This window comes from Scomber japonicus, chromosome 10, assembly GCF_027409825.1.
Source record: "Scomber japonicus isolate fScoJap1 chromosome 10, fScoJap1.pri, whole genome shotgun sequence".
Taxonomy (NCBI): Eukaryota; Metazoa; Chordata; class Actinopteri; order Scombriformes; family Scombridae; genus Scomber; species Scomber japonicus.
Window position 1 is genome coordinate 3,258,659 of NC_070587.1, and position 20,332 is coordinate 3,278,990.

Consider the following 20,332-nt stretch of genomic DNA (forward strand, 5'->3'; position numbering starts at 1 on the left):
TTGTTGTTAAAGATTTTTCTCTCATTCTCATTTGAAAGGATTCATTTGTTCCATTTGCCTGGCCAACATCAAAGTTATGGTATGTGAAACTGCATTTTGGTTTCATGAATCCAATAAAAGTTTCACACTAGTCCGCGCTGTTGTGCGCTTTTCAGTTTCATGCATTACAATTTGCCGTCCACAAGTGGAGCCACCTACACCACAGCCTTCTTCCTACTCTTAGTTTACCACAGAAAAAAAACCTCCATCACCTTCATTACAAGCTCTTGTAAAAGGGGAAACCCTTTTAACTTGGCATGTCCCTCAGAGAGAAGCAGCAGACGAATTTGGACACTGAGAGTACAACACAGACTGGGTGAGTCAAGCTTTCCTTTAAAATGCAACATGTATTTAGATTAATTCCAGGGAAGATTTGCTCCTGAGAACAAAAATGTTCTGATGCATGAATTCCTATGCAACATGTGTGGAGAGGGGAACATACATATTCATGGATTTTTTTTTTTTTTTAGTATTTCCTCAGTGTCACAGAGCTATGTTTGATCTAACTATTTGATGATATAATCATGTTCATCCATTTGTGTAATCCCGAGTCGGTGGTTAAAAATAAAAAGTACCATTAAACATAATGCAAAAAACTTAAAATCTAAACTCTTTACCAGATTACTGATTCACATGAACACAAATGAAGAGTCACACACTGTACCTTATTTATCATTATCATTACTTCATGCTGTAAAAACTTCTCTACCTCTATCAAAGAAAAATGTAATTCTTAATAGTGTCTTTTATATAAATATTCCTCTTAATATTTTTTTTTGTATTGTATGAGGTTGCATATATTGGTCAGAAATATATATATTTTTAAAAATGCGTCATTTAAAATTAAAACATTTTATCCTCAACATATATTGCATCATCAACTTGCTAATTTTTTTGCTGCCATTCAAACTGACATGAGTTACACCAATAGATAATCATACACCATGTGTTTGTACAAGTTGCACATGAACGGATACTGGAAACTTTCTGTAGACCACCTTTACATGCGTGTGTGTTGAATGTCTGACTGGGTGTCTGACCGCCACTTGACACAGAAAAGAGGTACAGTGGTAACAACCACAAATGAGTTTCAGTCTATGTCATCACAAATAAACAGCTGCACTATAAACGTATGCATTGCATTGGCATGGCACTAACTGTGCAAGACAAAAAAAGAAGAAGAAAAAGAAAGAATAAATAATAAAAACAGCAGCATGGTGGCTACGTGAAGTGTGGAGGATCCATTAACCCACAATGCAATGTGTGCACATAGCCTTCCTGTTTTAGATTTAGCCCTGTACACTGTAATGATTGACGTGATTCAGTTATACTTGTGTCAACAGCTAACAAATGTATATTTGTATTAACAGCTGACAGTTGGACATGTGATACAATGCTCCACCCAGCTGCCCTAGTTGGGTGGTCCTTACTTCATAAAATATGATTAAGAGTAGTAAGTAGTAGTAAGTATTGGTCAACATTTTCTGACTCATGGTATTTCACTTTCACCAGATTTCTACAAGAGATCAATGGTCAACTCTAAAAACTCCTCAGGAAAACTAACACAGGCAATCAGACAGGTTTTTAACAATCCATTCTCCTTAACCATCTCTTAAAAATATGATTAAACTTGTTGGCTGTCCTTGTTGACTTCATTGTAAAGCTGCATCACAAGACATATTACATCACAAGACATATTATCATCATAGATTGAATTGTGTGCATTTGACAGAATGGAGGGTCAACTGAGGTCCTCTAGTAAGACCCTGCTGCTACAGGTGTGGTGTGGTGTTCTCACTGTGGCCATGGTGGCTATGGCTACCCTGCTGGCTACAATCAAACTGAAATCAGATGAGGTCAGTACACCTGTCACAGCAAGTAAAAATGATATTTAGATTCATATGGTGGTTTTAATGGTCAGCTGCAAGAAAAATTCAGGTTTGGTCAATGTTTTGTTTTTTAAATCTATTTTAATGTACACGTGGATATGTGAATGATGTTTTAAGAGAGATAATATGAAACTATTCTTTAATGATTACCTGAAATTTGGATCACTATATTAGACTGTATGCTATTTCTCATGTGGCAGGCACATGGCGGAACTACTTGTTGAATTGAATTGAATGCCCTCACATGTGAAATCATGTCTCACATGTGCTTGAAGCATGATATTACACATATATTTTCAAATGATTACAATTGTGTCAAAAATCTGTTTTCTGTAATTGCTTTAACTTTTTATGTATTTATTCTTTACTGTATTTTATGTTTACTGCTGTAAGTCAAGTAGAGATCAGTCCCTGTTTGTGAAAATTCTCTGTAAATGCCACTAGATGGCAGCAAATATTTCATGACTGGCTAAATCAAACGCTGGATCACATCAACGTTTGAAACAGGATACCGCCATTATACTAATGTTACCAAAGTGTTACAGTGCATATTCACAATAACGGAACATTTGTTCAATGCATTGTGATCCGATACCAGTAATACCACAAACTACAACCTCAAAAAGTACCACAGTGCAATTATCACCTCTTCGACTCACAGCATTACTGTCACAGCGTAACATTCACTGCAGAGCTACTGTATTGGATTACATTACACATGTGATCCTGTCATTGTGTCCACCTGCTGTATTGTGTAGAGCAAGACTAGCTTCCTGTTTCAAGCCTGCCTCAATCAGTTTTATATTTTCAGGATTATACAGTCATTTTTCGGATGAGACAGATTCAGAAAAGACTGAAAAAAAAGGCAGCTTTTCTTACTTCTTCAAAATTTTATATTTTGGAGACAAATGGCAAAATATCACTGCTATTGTTGGTGCGACAACAAAGTTACATTGATGTTGATGCTGATAGTGATGATGATGAATACGATGATGATGACGATGATGATATGTAGATGACACTCTGCTTTCTATACTTTCAAGGACGGAGTCCCCACATTGAAACCAGACAATGTCAACCCAACAGGTACATTTTAATATGATTGTGTCACTTCAAATAATGCCTTTTACCTCATTTTACTGTGCTTGTCTGAAGTTTGTGAGCATTTTAAACATGACTACAAATTGACTTAGCTGGAAACTCTTCTTCTACAGTTTCTTCTGTGGCGTCCCTACAATCAGTGAGTAAGTATAGGCATTTCCTCAACTTACAAAATTTACAACTAACTAAAAAAAATATGGAGAGAACTGAAAAAATATAGTTTACTGTAAACTTTATCACATCTGTGGCATCATTCAATAAACTCTATGATTTTGCTTTTCAGGGTTCGATCTCTCTTTCATCCAGCTAACCAAGTGTAAGTACACTTCCTTGTCTGGTTTAATCTTTTTTCATTGGTCCTAATTGACAGTAAACGATATGCTTAGATCATCATGAGTATATAAAGAAATCATGTTCTCCTTTCATTTTTAGAGAGCATGTGTCTAAGTTACTACTTTACCATCTATAGTTGTACTTTTTATAAGCTTATAAAAATCAGTTTAAATCAGTTTAGCTTTAAATCAGTTTAAACCTAACATGTGACTACCAGGATTTGACGTGAGTGTCTAAGGTTAAAAGAGTGTACTATTTTTGGAAGCATCTTTACACCATCTTTCGATGGTCACATCAAGAAAAATGACACTATAGTCGAGACAGAGATGACACTTTCTCACCCACAGAAGTTTCAGTTGACCAGAAGTAGAATGTATTTTGAGTACAGGGTCTGACTCATATTTTTTCTGATTTCACTTGCTGTCATTATGCTTTCACTGAGTAGAAACTGCTGACACTCTGTACTTATATATGCTGGTTGCTACAGGTTCAGGTATGCTCTCTGAGCCACTTAAAGTCATTCTGAAAGATGTGGGACTTTGTGAAGTACATGGCAGGAAAGTGGGTGTATTGATGAGTAAACAACAACAAAAATGGAAAAGTCCTGATTTTATAAATGTTTTAGACAATTTTTAGAAATTCTGTTTGATTTTAGGTTCATTTGGATCCAGTCAAAACGACTTGTTATTTAAAATATAACATACAGTATGTTTTTCAAACTCCAGTTGGACATTATCTTAGAGATAAAAGTGTAAAACATACAGGCTCTCCGCCACAGCTTAGACTGAGAAAGACTTGTAGCCTTGTCATGTTTCCAGCCTCATGCATATTATACCTCCCACAACACTGCTTTTTTTCCTGTATGAAGTGGGTTTCTACAACCACAACAAACCCATAGAAGAGCTGTAATGTGGGCTTTAGCAACAGCACAACAAGGCATAATTACAGCCCACGACAACTGTATCATCGACTTGTCAGGGGATGCTTAGTCTGCCAACTGGAAGGAAATTAGCAATTAATTGGAAGATCAACATTGTTTACCTGCACAATGTCATTATACAACTTGTGAAGATAGTTTGAGTTAAACAAAGGGCCTTGGTAGATTGCAGAACTAAAATCTGAATGAGAAAGCATATATTGTTTCACTTCCTAGTGAAGTTTTGTATGTGAGTTCAGAAAGTTTTTTTTAGTTGAGTGACTCAAGAAGAGTTTGTTAAATCTCCAACAGCAATCGACAATCTCTCTTGGGAAATAGATGTACCCGGATGTGACTCCTGCTCCCTGGTCCTGCATAACAACAGCATCCACTGCAAAAAGAAGAGCATCTATTTCATCTATGCCCAGGTCACCTTCAGCAAGCGCCCAAACGGACAGCATACAAAGTCTGTTATCTTGATAAAAAATCCCACGATTGGTAAAAGGGTTAAGACATTAGTTGAGGGGACCTTCCCAAACACAACAGAGGGCTCTGTTTGGGTGGCCGGGATTGTCATCCTCAAGAGGGGGGACAGTGTCAGCTTAAACATCACTGCTGATTTTTACTCAGACAACACATTTTGGGGAGCCTATCAGCTTCATTAATGCTGTATTAAATTAAAGAGTATGATCTATTAAATTAAAAGGTACAGTCTAGACCTGCTCTATATGAAAGTGGGGTTTGGCACTATATAAACAACATTGAATTGAATTGACTTGAATTGAATTGAATTGTAGGGCTCAAGAGAATTGTTACCAAAGAAGTCAGAATAATTTTGGGTTGGACCAGTATGTTTTTTTTGTAGGCCTATACTAATATTTATCAAGAGAAGCTGTTCAGCACCTATATTTTTGTTCCAATTCACAATTTTAAGCAAAAAATATCCATCATGGAACACTAAAATGTTATAAGCTCCATTAGACAAGTTGGAGAAGGTTTTAACTACTGATTTTACTAACTCAGACCTTTAAACATTGTCACACATTGGCTTTAGACAACAAAATCTTGGCATAAAAACATATTGTATTAGTCCAAACTCAGCAAAGCCTTTACGTTTTAATATGTCAGCTGGTTCTGAGTCTTGAAATTGTGTGGGTGTTTGGAGTTTGTGTAGATTTTTACAAAACTTCATATAAAATGAATGTAAACTGTGACTGTCTGGAGCATGAATATATTTTTTCTTATTTTTTCTGGTATGTACTTTGTAATTTATAAAATAAAATATTGTTATAGTTCGGTTTCAAATTAATAAGTCATTAAAATATTATTTTAAAGCCATTCGTCTGACTTTTTATTTGCACTGTGTGCTGCAGCCACGCCACATGGTGGTGCCACCTCCCACTAAATAGACATGAAAGCCAATCTGTACCTGTTACCTATGCACAATCGTTTCCATAGATCACACTACACGGTCTCATATCAAACTCTCATCTTTTATCACTTTAAAGAAACTACACGGACTACAGAGGCTGAGAAATCTTTAGATTATAATCAAACACCTTCGGCAACATAAATTGTGGTATTACTCATCTCATTGGTGTGATACCAATACTGTACTGTATAACTGCAGGGATTTTTCATGTGGTGTTGGGTTAAAAACACAGGAGCAAAAGGTAGAAAACAGGAAGCCACATGTAGAACAACATTAGTCATACTGCTTGCCTCTTATCACACATTCACACATTTGAACTTTAAACGCCCTCAGATCACACTCAGATCAAACTCCATGGTGGTTGGTTCCTCTCATGCAATAAAAGCTAATACTATCATTAGATTGCATAGCTGATGTGTACTTTTCTTGTATGTCTCACTTTAGTAGAAAGGTACAACTATGAGGATGCGCTGATCAATATGTTGATGGGCCTAAGTGGCTGCTCCAACTGAGATTCAGTTGCTGAAATATACAAAATCAGTCAAAAATCAGAAAACATCAAGACTCTACCTTTGAATATTGAGTACTTCCAGTTTATGGATCAGTTGTAATAATAATGATAAAAAAAAAATCTCCCTTTGCTGATTGGTCTCAGTTAGTAGTAGTGCTGCATTCAGGTCAATTGCTCTTGTGTTGTCACAGTCTTGTTGGGGCTTGGTACTCAATGTCGGAATGTGTTAAGCAAGAGGGAGCTAATACAAGAGGGAGCTAATACATTAAGCAAGAGGGAGCTAATACATTAGCTCCCTCTTGCGTTGTCATACCCTCACTAGTCACGATAGCAGTTGCTGTTGTTTCTTTAGAGGTTGGGTTTCGAAACATCCATATATCCCACAACCTCTGCTTGTACACTGTCTCACTGGTGATACTCATAAGGATCTCACTGATACATATTCACAGTGCTAGTTCCAGTAGCTAATTTCTTGTCACCTGAAACTATTGTGCTTCCACACTGGAAACTATTGTGTCCCAAGAAACAAACAAACTAACAAAAAAAATGACCTGATGAAAGAACACCAACTGTATCATGTCTGGCAATAGGCTGATGGTTGTCAATACTTGTGAGGGCAAAAATGCACAGATGAGTACATACTCTTCAATAAAGAAACTGTGAAGCTTAAATTGCTGTAATAGTGATTCCCCCATTTTTCCCCCGATACGTGATAGATAAGATTGACTCAACTCTATGTGGTTTGAAAAATATTCCCTGTGCGTGAGGCCCATACATGTCTATCACCTTATTGGTGTTCACACAACCTCGCACCATGAGGGCATCATCGAGATCAGCATGAGAAAACAGGCAGACAGCATGACATCACCTCCAACAGGTATCTGACTTCCTCACAAATGTTCTGTAACAGTTGTCCCTGACCCTTCTCATGGCTCTCCGGGTGCACCACCTGTGTGACAGTGCGTCGAATCTGAAGATCCTGGTCAGAGCGCTCCCTCTCTTCATCCTCTACCTTTGAATATTGAGTACTTCCAGTTTATGGATCAGTTGTAATGATAACAATAAAAAAATAAATCTCCCTTTGCTGATTGGTCTCAGTTAGTAGTAGTGCTGCATTCAGGTCAATTGCTCTTGTGTTGTCACAGTCTTGTTGGGGCTTGGTACTCAATGTCGGATTTCCCCTCTGACAAAGCAAGAGGGAGCTAATACATTAGCTCCCTCTTGCTTTGCTTTTAAATAGCTAATAGACAGGAAGAGGGAGCTAATACATTAGCTCCCTCTTGCTTTGTCATACCCTCATTAGTCACGATAGCAGTTGCTGTTGTTTCTTTAGAGGTTGGGTTTTGAAACATCCATATATCCCACAACCTCTGCTTGTACACTGTCTCACTGGTGATACTTATAGCGATTTCACTGATGCATATTCACAGTGCTAGTTCCAGTAGCTCATTTCTTGTCACCTGAAACTATTGTGCTTCCACATCGGAAACTATTGTGTCCTGATGATGGTCATACATGAAAGAACACCAACTGTATCATGTCTGGCAATAGGCTGATAATTGTCAAGACATTTCAATCAAAACCACAAATCTAGCTTCAACCCAATCATATTGTAACCTTATGACTGTCCAGAATGTTCTCACTTTCCAAAATATCTTCACTTTCCTGGTTCAAGTTGACCCTCACAAAGATGAATACGTGTGAGGGCAAAAATGCACAGATGAGTACATACTCTTCAATAAAGAAACTGTGAAGCTTAACTAGCTCTAATAGTGATTCCCCCATTTTTTTCCCCGATACGTGATAGATAAGATTGACTCAACTCTATGTGGTTTGAAAAATATCCCCTGTGCGTGAGGCCCATACATGTCCATCACCTTATTGGTGTTCACACAACCATGAGGGCATCATTGAGATCAGCATGAGAAAACAGGCAGGCAGCATGACATCACCTCCAACAGGTATCTGACTTCCTCACAAATTTTCTGTAACAGTTGTCCCTTTGTTCTTCCGTACCTTTGTAGTTCTGTAGGGGTTGTTTTGTCAGCCTCGTTATTTATGGCAGCTTCTTACTCAATATGATGACATTTTAAGTTTCACAGAGATATCTTTTGTCCATAATACTTTACCTTGTGGTTTGACTGTGGTTTAGTCATAATCAGACAAAGTAAAATAACTAACCGATCATTAAAAGGTGTGAGTTTCTTTTTTTTTGGGTTAAAGGACGATTCATTTTATCTAATGCTTCCTGTCTTATGCTTCCTGTGTAAGTCATCTTTGGTACGTCATACAGAATCAGATTATCTCTAATAGTTTCTTCTGTGGTAATGATAATATTTTCTTCCAATAACTGTTAAGTCTTCTTTTCGCTTGAAGTCGAACTGTTTTAAAAGCCACAATATTTCCAGTAAAGCTTTTAAATACCAACACTTTTTCTTACAGAATAACAAAACTTTCTTCAAATAAGTATAAATGTTGCGCATGTACATCAGTGGAAGACATACCTCTTTTACTTAAACAAATACAGCGATACCTGAATGTAAAGGTATGCCATCAAAAAGTAAATGTTCTGTATAATTAACAATTATCATTTTAAAAATGTACTTAAAAGTCTCAAAATTAAAGCATTTGTCAGCATTTTGGCGCATGACACTGTACTTCATTATACTGATAAATTAACATGTAAGCACCACTTTCAGATTAAAACAGGTCAAGATGGAGCACATTTTGAACTGCTTACCATATCGGTAGGTAGTTTAATCTATAACTATGAATCCTTATCTGCGTTAAAATATTTATAGTCTTCATGCTTCAAGTAGCCAGTTTTAAAAATGACTGGATTGGCTGGAACTTCCTCTATTTTATTAATCCCAAAGGGGAATTACAATGTTACAGCAGTCAAATAAATCCCTTAGCTAACCAGCCACTGATTTTAAACTTAACCCTCTGATGTATTATGTATTCAAAGCCTTTTAATGCACAACATGGCATTCATTTTCAATATTGTTTGATACATAACTGATTGATTCATAGTAATATTGTTGAATAAAATGATGTCATCACCCACGATTTCAAGAAATAATCATTAATATAATTATTTTGTTTTATTATCATTATAATAAAACATTATTCACACAAAAAAACATTATAATAAAATGTCATTATATTACTTTTTCTGTCTTGCTATGTAGACAAAAATCACTGTTTAAACATCTAACTAAAATTTACTCTATGATTTTTTTCAAAGATACAAAACATTATAATACTTTTAATATCATTACTAATTTTGCAACATTTCTGACAATACGAACAACAATTAATACTTGAAATGTTTTAACAGTTTATAATGTGACAGTATGATAGATTATAGTGTGACCGATATGAATAGTGTCAACAACTGCGTGGGCCTGGGTCATGAGCACCAACTGCTGACTTTTCAATCATCGAAAATATAGAGATCATGTGAAGCTTCCCATATGACTCTCCACGAGAAACCATATAAGTATATTTCCTGAAAATATCAAACCTTTGCTTTAAATTTGCATGTGGTTAATTTCATTATATTACATCAGTTATTGTGAGCTTTAATGGTCAGTGTTGAAACTATGGGAAAAAAAGTCATTTCTTCATATGCCACTTCCTGTTTCTAGCACACCAACATTAGCGATAGTAGCTGTTTTTATTATCTGAGTTAAAATGACACAAGGAAATAGTATCACTTCCTTAGTCTTGTCAGTGCTGGACAGTTAGTCAGTGGCACATATAGCTGAAAACATCCTGCATATGCTCTATGGGCCCATGGAGCATGCTCACTAGGGACTTAGGGAATTTGAATGGCGATAAAATTATTCAAACAAATTAAATTGTGATTTGATCGGATGGATAGAATTCTGATAGTGAAACAAGTCATTTCACAGGGGTTGTGACTGTCAAAAAAAAAATAAAAAAAAAATTCACAACTCAAGTCCCCACCCGACACACACACTCCCAAAAAAAGAAATGTGTGGGTAAATGTGTGAATTTTCACTCAAAGCAGCCACTGCATTTGCATGTGGCGTGTGGCGTGTGGCATGTGGCATACTTTGCCTTGTCAAAGCTCAACTTGTGTGATCACCAACATCTATGATCTAACCAGTAAGTGTAGGAGTAATGTGATACACATTTAAACTTACATGTATGAAACACTGGAATGGATGACCTTAAGATTAGAGAAGTGGACCCAGGGCTTTGAATCCCCCACTGCGGGGAAAATCTGAAAGCTACACTTCTCTCTCTCTCTCCAGAAATATTTTTGAGATGCCCTTTTGCACAGCACTAACAGCAGTCGATCTGAAACTGAGGAAGAGCTTGCACGCTCTGCAAAATGTCAAAAGTCAAAGAAAGTAAAATCACAGTCCAGAATGTCACACTCCAAACTTCAAAGTGACTGAATTTTTAGGAGGGTGTTTTGCTTTTACTTGGAAATCTATCTGAAACCATGAACCATGACCACCCAATGTTATGATGGTTATTAGTGTTTCATCATTTTAACAGTGGATTAAATAACTGTATATTGTTAAAATGGTCGCTGGTAGATAGAAAAGTATCATCCTACTCTATTGTTCCTCTCAGGTCTACAAAACTCTTTCACCTCATTGTTTTAGCTTAACAATGTGCAACTTCACTTTTTTGGTTGAGCTCTCATTCGGCCAGCTGCTTTCAGGAAAAAAGAAAAAGTTCTGATAAACCCCCAAATTAAACGACCAAACGTGTCATTTGACCATACACACCAGAACAAGGGTGTTTTCAAACCAATCACCCCTATAATAATAATGCTTTATGAAGTGACAATGCTATGGTCAGGGTCCCATTAGTTTTAGGCACAAAAAAATTGGTTTGAATTAAAATGATCACTTAAAGTTAGTTATGTGGATTTCACTTACTTCCTTAAAGTCAGGTGACTGTCGTCATCAGGGCTAAGGGTAATGATTACCACAGTGGTGAAAGTTAACGGACAGTTGGGTCTTTTGAAAAAAAAAGAAATGTGATACTTGTGGTTGGAAACAGGAAATAAACAGTAGTCTTGCGTGGCAGAGGCATTTTTTTTTTAAACGGGAAATGTGACAGCTGCAGCTTAAAACAGGAAATGAACAGCGGTCTCTTATAGTGCAGTCCACTGTTGGGTTTTACTATAGATCATATCATCAACCCCTTCCCACCCCCCCAAAAGAGGAAATACAGCCAACTTCTTTACATCATCCAAACTGCACTGCGCTTATAGGTCATAATAACTAACCACTAGATGGCCTCTGTCACTCCAACTTAACTATATGTCATTTTTGGGCGACTGAGATTACGACCTGTTGTGTTGTTTTTCTTGGGAGGACACTCTTGATGAACCCACTGTGTACTGCTCAGCACACAACAGACAGAGTTAGTAAGCAGATGATGAACATATTGTTTGGGTTAGTACATTCTCAACTCATCTGCACAAAATATTGCTGCTTCAGAAACAATTTACTAAAATAGCAACTTTTTCTTTTAAACTGTAGTTGTTGACTTTTTTTTTTTTACGTTACCACTAAATTTGACTAAATCTTACCCCTGATTCCTATGCATTTTATTTTAATTAAAATACATTTTGATCCTAAATTTGTATAAATTCTGCCACTGAAACTCAGCAACCCAGCTGAGTCTAGATTTTAAACACTTAATTGGACCATGAGTTGCCTCATCAGGTTAAATTCCTCACAGGATGTGGTTTTTTTTGTCTGTCAACACAGACATACACAAACGCACAGCTTTCTAACCTAACCTCTAACAACCTCTAACCTTGTATCATACATATCTCAAAAGCATTTCTTACTCTTGGGGTTTAGGTTTAGACTCTTAACCCAACTTATTTATTTCTTATCACTTAGTTAAATTCATTTCTTGACCTTGTAAACACACACCCTGACTTTTGAATCTTCTAATTTCATGATTACAGCTTGAAAATAATGCTTAAATCCCAAATCCAGATAAGCATCTAATCTAATAAATTGGGTAAAACACCTAATAGTAAAACGTAACTTCTGGGAGGCATAGTGGAAGTTTGTAGGCCACCAGATTGTACAGTGTAGTAGCAGCGGATGCTTTGCATTTGTGGTTAAACCTCGTCTCGGGCTAGATTATTCCCTTACACATCAGCAGCTCCTCTTGAGCCTACACACGGTAACCTTGAAGACAGAACAATGAGAAGGAAACCAAAACCTTGTGATGTGGGTTTTTGTTTCTTCCAAATTGCACCTGTAATTGTGTCACCAGACAAATCAAACAATCCAAGACAATTAAGCTCATGTGTATAAACAGGGTAATTTGTTAGCTCCTCAACTTCCTTCCTGCTTGCCCTCCCACCCATAAGTCCTTTCCTTTCCACCCGGAGCTATTCATAATCGGTCTTTGGCAATGTGGTTGAGCTTCATTGCGTGATGACCACACAGTCCTGGGATTTCATGATGCAATCCGTGAGCAAAATCAGCAAAGAACAAAAGAGGGTCTTTTTGAAAGAGTTCCAGATATGGCAGGGAGAGTTACGTGTGGGGAATATGTCACTATACGATCAGGAAAGGGAGTGTAAAGGGAAAGGGAAAAGGGGACTTAGATATGAAGGCTCAAAATGGAGAGATTTAGTTTCCAGTGTTGTATTCCCAGGTCCATGAAAAGAGGCATTTATGCCTTTGAGGAATCCAGTGGGAGTTGGTGAGTTACATATTACCGGTGACCTCTAAGTGGGAAAATTTGTTGTTTTCTTTTTTCCATCATTGTGGAAAGGTTCAACAGATTGTAGGTAAAAAGATATAAAATGACATAATATATCGTGGCAGGTAAAGTCAGGGCATTAACATTTAAATGTAGCCCATGCATATGAGCCTCCTGTACAGTCACCGGATATCATACCGAGAACTTAGGTTGGTGAATTCTTCTTATGAATAATCGAAAGATGGTGGGTGAGCAGGCAGGAAGAACTGTAAAGAAGCAATGTATTTGTTTGTGTGTGTGTGTGTTTGTCATGTGGGTGTTTAAGATGATAGATGATGATATCATCCTACAAATTCTTGCGGTTTGTCGTTCGCCGGTTGGAATGAATCCGTCAAGGCCAGACAGAGAGATGCTTCTTCATCACTGCTTTCCCACACAGCGAAACACACTTAAGATTTACAGTGTTAATATTCAGCGTCTCAGCACTTAAGCCCTGATCAGTTGCCAAGATACAAAACTCACCATTCTGCTGCGCTCTAAGCAAACAGAGAAATCAGGAAAATACAAGGGAAAGTGAATGAGAAAAATATCCTTAAGGGGCCACATGAAAAACAAAACTTTCTGGACATTTCAGACCTGTAAGGAGAAAAGCCCACACATATGTATGATCGGGTTCTCCACAGACAAGTAAGGTGAGAAAGTGAAATGGGGAATCTGAGGCAGAGACAGTCCAATAAGGAGAAGTGTAAAAACCTGTTTGTTCAGTGAAGTGAGTTACATTATGAAAGCCGTTCTGAAACAGAAAGTTGAGAATTGCCAAAGTTTTGATTGAGCAAAGTTTTCCCTTTTGAGACTGAGGTAGATTTTGAAGGTTGAATGTGTATTTATATTTTAGTATTACATAAGAAAACAAAAAAAATGTCCAAAACATTTAAAAAAAATACAGTGCAGTACTCTTGGGGGCATTTGAGTGGAAACTTATTCAAATTTCACTGTTATACAAGTGTTTATTAATTTATTGATATCTTACATCTTAAAATCAACAGATTATAATTTTGTTCAAGCATTTCTACTTGTAAATCTTCTTGTGGTCAAATCACTCTCGAAAATTCAATCTCATTTCAGAGGGACTAAACTGACTTAAATAAACATAAAACCTGTTTGGTAATATGCGGTTCATCATCTGTGTGAAGATTACCATCACTAAAATGCATTTATGTCAATTCAACCTCTGCTAGTGTTGTAAGGTTAAAGATTCAAATAGCTGACGAACAGGTGGATTGTTTACACATCACATTTTTGTGGTATTTCAAAACATCTGGTCAACATGTTGGTGAGCTGCGGATTTATGTGTAAACCTCAGCAGTTATCGGACAGACAGAGCTTACATTCTGTGGGTGGCTCAAGTCAGTAATGAATTCAATATGTGTTTATGTGTTTGTGACTGTGACTGTGACTGTGTGTGTGTGTGTGTGTGTGTGTGTGTACTATATGTATGTTTGTGCATGGATGTCTGTGTGAGTTACCACACTGTAATTTTTTTCATAACCCAAAATTAGAAACTAACCACTTTCCCCATCCTGAAACCATGATTCCCATTGGGTTCCGTGCTGAAAGTCCACAAAAAATTTGTGACTTCTCTTTCCCTTCGTAGCCCAGGTTGCTCTGCTCACTGCCTCCTGCACTCTCCGCTTACAGAGTGACATCACTGGAGTTTCCCTTCTGCAGAAGCAGCTGCTACAGCATAAATACTACAAGCTCTCTGGCAGAAGTTCATTCTTAGACAATAGCAACACAAAGAGAGAAGCATCCAGCCAAGTGTTTAAGCTGGTCGATTTTTCTATACAGAAGACAGTACAGTGTGTAAAATCAGAGTTCTGCACAGTATGGTGTCATACACAACCGCACCAGGAGACGTGGAGATGGGTGTTGAGCCGAGGACAGTGGTCTTAGTTGAAAAGAAGTCATCCACTGGATGGACATGGAAGGTGTTGGGGGCCCTCTTCATCACAGTTCTTTGTTTAGGAGGCGTCCTGCTGTTTGCATGGTACTGGGATGGAAGGCAAGAATCAATGGTAAGAAGAAGCTCTGTCTCTCTGACTGTTTTTAGAAATAATAAACCTGCATTTTCTGCCAAGAACAAGAATTTATATGTTTAGATTTCTAATCAAGCTGCTGTTTGTCTCCTCGGTACAGATGGAAACCAGAACAGAAGCACTAAGGGGGGAGGACACTGCCGAGAAAAAAGGTGATTATATGCATGGTTGCTCATTCTAAAGCATGCTGATGGTTTTGTGAAATATTTGAGGCTTTGTGGATTATTTGAGATAAGCTCATATTTGTTGTCCTCTTCTCAGGTCCCCACGACACACTGAGGCAATTCAGCACCAAAGCCAAGGCAGCCATCCACTTAGAAGGTGAGTCATATCCTACCTTGATTTGGCACTTGGCAGACAATGGGCTCATGATCTTGGCTTACAAAAGAACCTTTCAGACAGTTTGTGTGATATTTAAAGCTGCCCTTTTAGCCAAGGGTTAGTCAGGGACACTATGAGGAAATTGTTACAAGTAATTCATTGTCTGCAGTGAATTTTCATTCCGTAACATACCTGTTAATTATTCACTCCTATGTTTAGAGGTGTTTCAAGGCTGTTAATTACTTACTATTTTTTTTCCAGGGAGTTATGATGATGAAGATGAAACGGCCACGTTGGAGTGGAAGACCGGTCAGGGCCAGGCTTTTGCTCAGGGCGGCTTCCAATTGGTAGACAACATGATCGTGATCCCGCAAACCGGCCTCTACTTCGTCTACAGCCAAGCATCATTCAGAGTATCCTGCAGTGATGGTGACGAGCAGGGAGCGGGAAGACATCTCACTCCTCTCAGCCACAGGATCTGGCGCTATTCGGACTCTGTGGGTACTAAGGCCGCACTGATGAGCGCGGTGAGGTCGGCATGTCAGCAGGCTGCTCAGGATGACAACGACAGAGTGGAACATGGCTGGTACAACGCCATATATCTTGGTGCTGTGTTTCAGCTGAATGAAGGAGACAAACTCTGGGCAGAAACCAACCAGCTTTCAGAGCTTGAGACCGATGATGGCAAGACTTTCTTTGGTGTGTTTTCACTTTGAAATGACTGTGATACTGTGATACTAATGTAGAAGGTACAATGTTCTGTACATGGCCATTCATTTTGGCCTTTTTTTTAACAGTATATATATATATATATATATATGTATGTATATATGTGTATGTATATATGTATATATACATATACATATATATCATTATTCATCTACAAGGTGATAGAGAAATGTTTAAATCCCAATGGCGATAAAGCTAACAGCCTAACACGCTGTGCTGATTGTGAAAACATATAAACTGCAACAGTTTGTCACATATATTTCTATTTTAGGCACTTTTTGTACATTATTTATGCTGACCTGAGATTGTAGAAGGATAGACAATCTCTACTGTATCAGATGACGAGCAGGTCTTCAGTGGAGCTTCAAGGACTATGAGGATCATGTACGAAACTATTATCACTTTTTCTTTTATTATGAAATTGTATATATTTATTTGTATTTATTTGTATTTAAATTGTTGGGATTAGGTGTTAAAGATTATATTTATATACATTATGATTTTATTTATATACATTATAAACTTAATTAAAATGCAAACAAAAAAAGTTCTTGAAGCCATAATTTTGTGTTACTAAAAGGATGAAATCACAGCTTCATAGCTGGGATACCAAACTGAAATTTACAGCTGAGTTGGCAAACAGCTCCAACCAGCCAGGGCAGCGCACACACACACACACACACACACACACACACACAGTCTCACTCACAGTCTCACTCACACACACACAAACATACACACACACTGGGACACTGGGCTCAGTCTATTATTTGGCAGGCCCACTATGAAATTCCTCCACAGCCAGCAAATACTTCCTTTGTTAGATCAGACAAGAAGAGGGGAATTTCCTACTTTTCTGTGTCTTGCTGAGTGCTGTGTCAGGTGGAGGCCCACAGAAGCCTCAGCCCAGAGTGGGTTTTCCCCAGTAACCCCTCCTCCCCCCCTCCGCCCTGTCTCCCACACAGACATATGCACACACGCGCACACACACACACACACACCCTACAACCTCTCTCCTCCCACACACCCCCGATACACCCCTCCCCTCGATTACCACATACTTCATCTTCAGTTAGCTGGAAAGAGACGTGACATAGCAAGTAGACAGTGTCAATGTGAGAACATGTATTGAGAGTGAATGTGTTTTCATACAGTGTGTGTGTGTGTGTGTGTGTTTGCATATCATGGGACTGGTGCACAGCTGGTTTTGTCACATTACCGTCCTATAAAAAGATAAATATCCACTTAGGTCAGTTACTACACTTCAGTGCAATTCGTCTTATCTAGTTTAATTTATCTAAAAACATGCACTTATCATCTGAGTAATGAGGTTCCCACTGGTATTTGCAGCTGGCTATTATGTTAAAAACCATTTCCCTCTTTCATTGTAATGATCTTGAGTTCATTTCACTCTTTCACTCCTGTAAGTCAACATGGAAAAAGATAAAGAACAATAAATAAAGAATGAAAAATATACCATACGCCATGGTGAGTCTGTAAGACAATAAATAACTGGTGACCTCTAGTGGTTGTGTTCCAGTTTCCTTTTCTGTAAACAGTGAAAAATAATCGACTATAGCTTTAACTAACATACATATCTAGCATGACCTAAGATTAAAAACTCATATGAAAAATCCAGTTTTGCATTTCAGGCTTTTAGGTAATTACAAGTTTCAGCTTTTATCTAGTAATGCAGTGTTTTTGGAAATGAACTCTGATGCATATTGTTAGGGAATTTGCTATCATTTACATCAATCATTGTCATGTACTGGGTCAAACTAGGCTTTGCGGTCATCGTTAGGTCATACCAAATCTTGACTGTGAGTCACTGTCTCCCCTTGAGATAGTAGTTGGAAGTGAGTCTGCTCCTTTTGGGGAAAACAGGAGGCACCCTGATAGTGTTGCTATAGCAGCCGAGGTCAGATATGTGTTTTCCAGTCTCTGTGAACGGAGCAGAGATAACTGTAGTCAGAGATTGGATATTGTGAACCCTGTGGGATGGAGGACAAAGGCCCTGAGTTGCGTCTAAGCACTGTTTTTATCTATAGACCAGTAGACTAAATTCTATATGCTGTAAATGTGTTGGGAACCCTAGAACTGAAGGGAGCATCAGGACAGAACGTGTACTGATTATTCATTCACTCTCCTTGATAGAGTAAATGAACCTTTTCAACACAAGACATCCTGGACTCCTGTCTACTCTCTCCACTGACGTATGTGCTGCATAATTAAACATAATCAACATTTAGCATGAACTGAGATTAAAAATCTATATGAAAAATGCAGTTTTGCATTTCAGGCTTTCAGCTAATTACAAGTTTCAGCTTAACTCTGATGCATATCACTGACACACAAAAATACTGAGTGAAAAAACAATTATTTTATTTATGATACCCATATATTTGCATACACATACTCTGAAATATATTAACATTTAAGATCTTAGATATATTGAATACAAATATCCCCAATTCCATGAATATTGTCATATATGTGCAAGATAATAGAACATTTCCTAAATTATTTCTGCATTCATATGTTACACTATCTGATCCAGGTACTGCACAGTTAATAAATATGGCCTATTTCATTCATTTATGTCCTTCTCCATACCCTGAGCTAAAATGTATTAGAATAACAGCAACATAAATTGGAGTAACCATAGTTTGTTGAGTTTAAAGTGCACACTGAAATATATATATCTTTAAAAATATTTGATAAAAGTCCTGTTTTACCTGCTGATAAAGCTGTTCAGGTATCATTGCTTTATAAAATCTGGAAATAGCTCATGAATGAAATAGTACATCCAGATTAACTGCTGAATAAATACAGTATGTCACATTACTTTACGTATATCTGACTTTGATACATTTACAACTGTAAGTTTTCCAAAGGCAAAATGGGAAAGAAAAATACAAAAGAAGAACATCCATCCAGATTGTCTGTTATGGGAAAAAAAAAAAAAAATCCTTTCAAAAATAAAAAGGCTCACAAGAATGACGTGTTACAGATTTACATATATAAAATCTTGAGGAAAAACTGTGCTTTCTCTGAATATCTACAGAAATAGCCATCATAGAAGCCCAGCATCTCACTGCATGCATGAAATATAAATCGGCTTTCCTTTTCGGGATGCAGAAAGTACAAATTATTCTTCTGGCAAATGGGAATTTTGAGTTTCCCAGCTTTTTAAATCCCTACCTGCACTGACTGTGGCTGCAGGAATGGCCAATAATATTTAAGATAAGATACATTAGATCTAGGATAAGGGATTTATTTGATGGCTGTACGGTACCACTAAATAGATATTACACGAATCTCAAAAAATACATTGTAAAACATCATTTCAAATGGCAAAACTATCAAAATTGTTCTTACACATCAGCAAGCTTTGATAATATTCTCCTTTGAAATGGGTCTATTGTAATATTAGTTCGTACAGTAAGTTCGTACATCAGCAAAGGGCTGCGTCTTTAAGATACAGTGCTGTTCTTGAATACACAGTCCTCACACCAGGCATCCATACATATGTGCCAAGCTCACTGGACCTTCTAAGTTATGGCTATTTAATAATGCACATTATCACTTTTCAGTGAAACCAGTATTCCACACAGTCGAGGAAACATTGGAAAAACTGTACATTGCTTTGTCCCTTTGTAAATTCATTTTTCACAACTCTCCTGAAAAGTAAACAGATAATTGAACATCAATTCCATGACAAAACAGATCTGATATTACAGAACAATATAAATCACTACTGTATGTGCTTGTCTAGTCAACGAACTCGAGAGACAAAAGGTGGAGACGATATAGCAAAGACACAAACACAAACTTTTTCCTTGTAAGATCCTCGACGCGGTGTCTCCACAACAGAACGAGATAACAAATGAGGGAGAGGAATGATTAAGAGATCTATCCGTGCACTCGACCTTTAAAAAGACCTCCAGTGTTGCTATAGTCTGAGATGTGCTTGTTGCCACTTCGACCAGTCACAAGTGCCTCGTTGTTGGGCTGAACACAGTGAGATCAAAACTGTGAGGACGGGTGTTACCTGCGTGACTCTCAGAAGCTGCCAAGTGTAAAGCACACCCCTGTATATATTTGTGCTTCCACACTGTATTCCAAAACAGTGTCTCTACGCTGCTGTGCTCATCACCGAAACAAGTGAAAGTCACAGTGTCTTGTGGTGTTTTGTGTCCCCCGTGTGCACTGTGCGACTGTCTCCCCCTTCCCCCCATACCTTGC

At 37.7% G+C, this 20,332-nt stretch overlaps 1 protein-coding gene across 1 annotated transcript; it reads left to right on the forward strand.

Moving 5' to 3' along the window:
* Window positions 1-14,827: 14,827 nt before the first annotated feature.
* Window positions 14,828-16,074, forward strand: tnfb (tumor necrosis factor b (TNF superfamily, member 2)). The gene is made up of 4 exons (XM_053327243.1): window positions 14,828-15,016; window positions 15,138-15,189; window positions 15,299-15,358; window positions 15,620-16,074. The coding sequence occupies exons 1-4, from the start codon at window positions 14,828-14,830 to the stop codon at window positions 16,072-16,074; spliced, it is 756 nt and encodes a 251-aa protein (XP_053183218.1).
* The last annotated feature ends 4,258 nt before the right edge of the window (window positions 16,075-20,332 follow it).

Bases quoted from the DNA above. Each gene is read 5' to 3' on its own strand.
- tnfb (XM_053327243.1), top strand. From the start codon at position 14,828: ATGGTGTCATACACAACCGCACCAGGAGACGTGGAGATGGGTGTTGAG. The intron at 15,017-15,137 runs GTAAGAAGAAGC...TCCTCGGTACAG, and splicing joins ATGGAAGGCAAGAATCAATG to ATGGAAACCAGAACAGAAGC. The intron at 15,190-15,298 runs GTGATTATATGC...TCCTCTTCTCAG, and splicing joins GGACACTGCCGAGAAAAAAG to GTCCCCACGACACACTGAGG.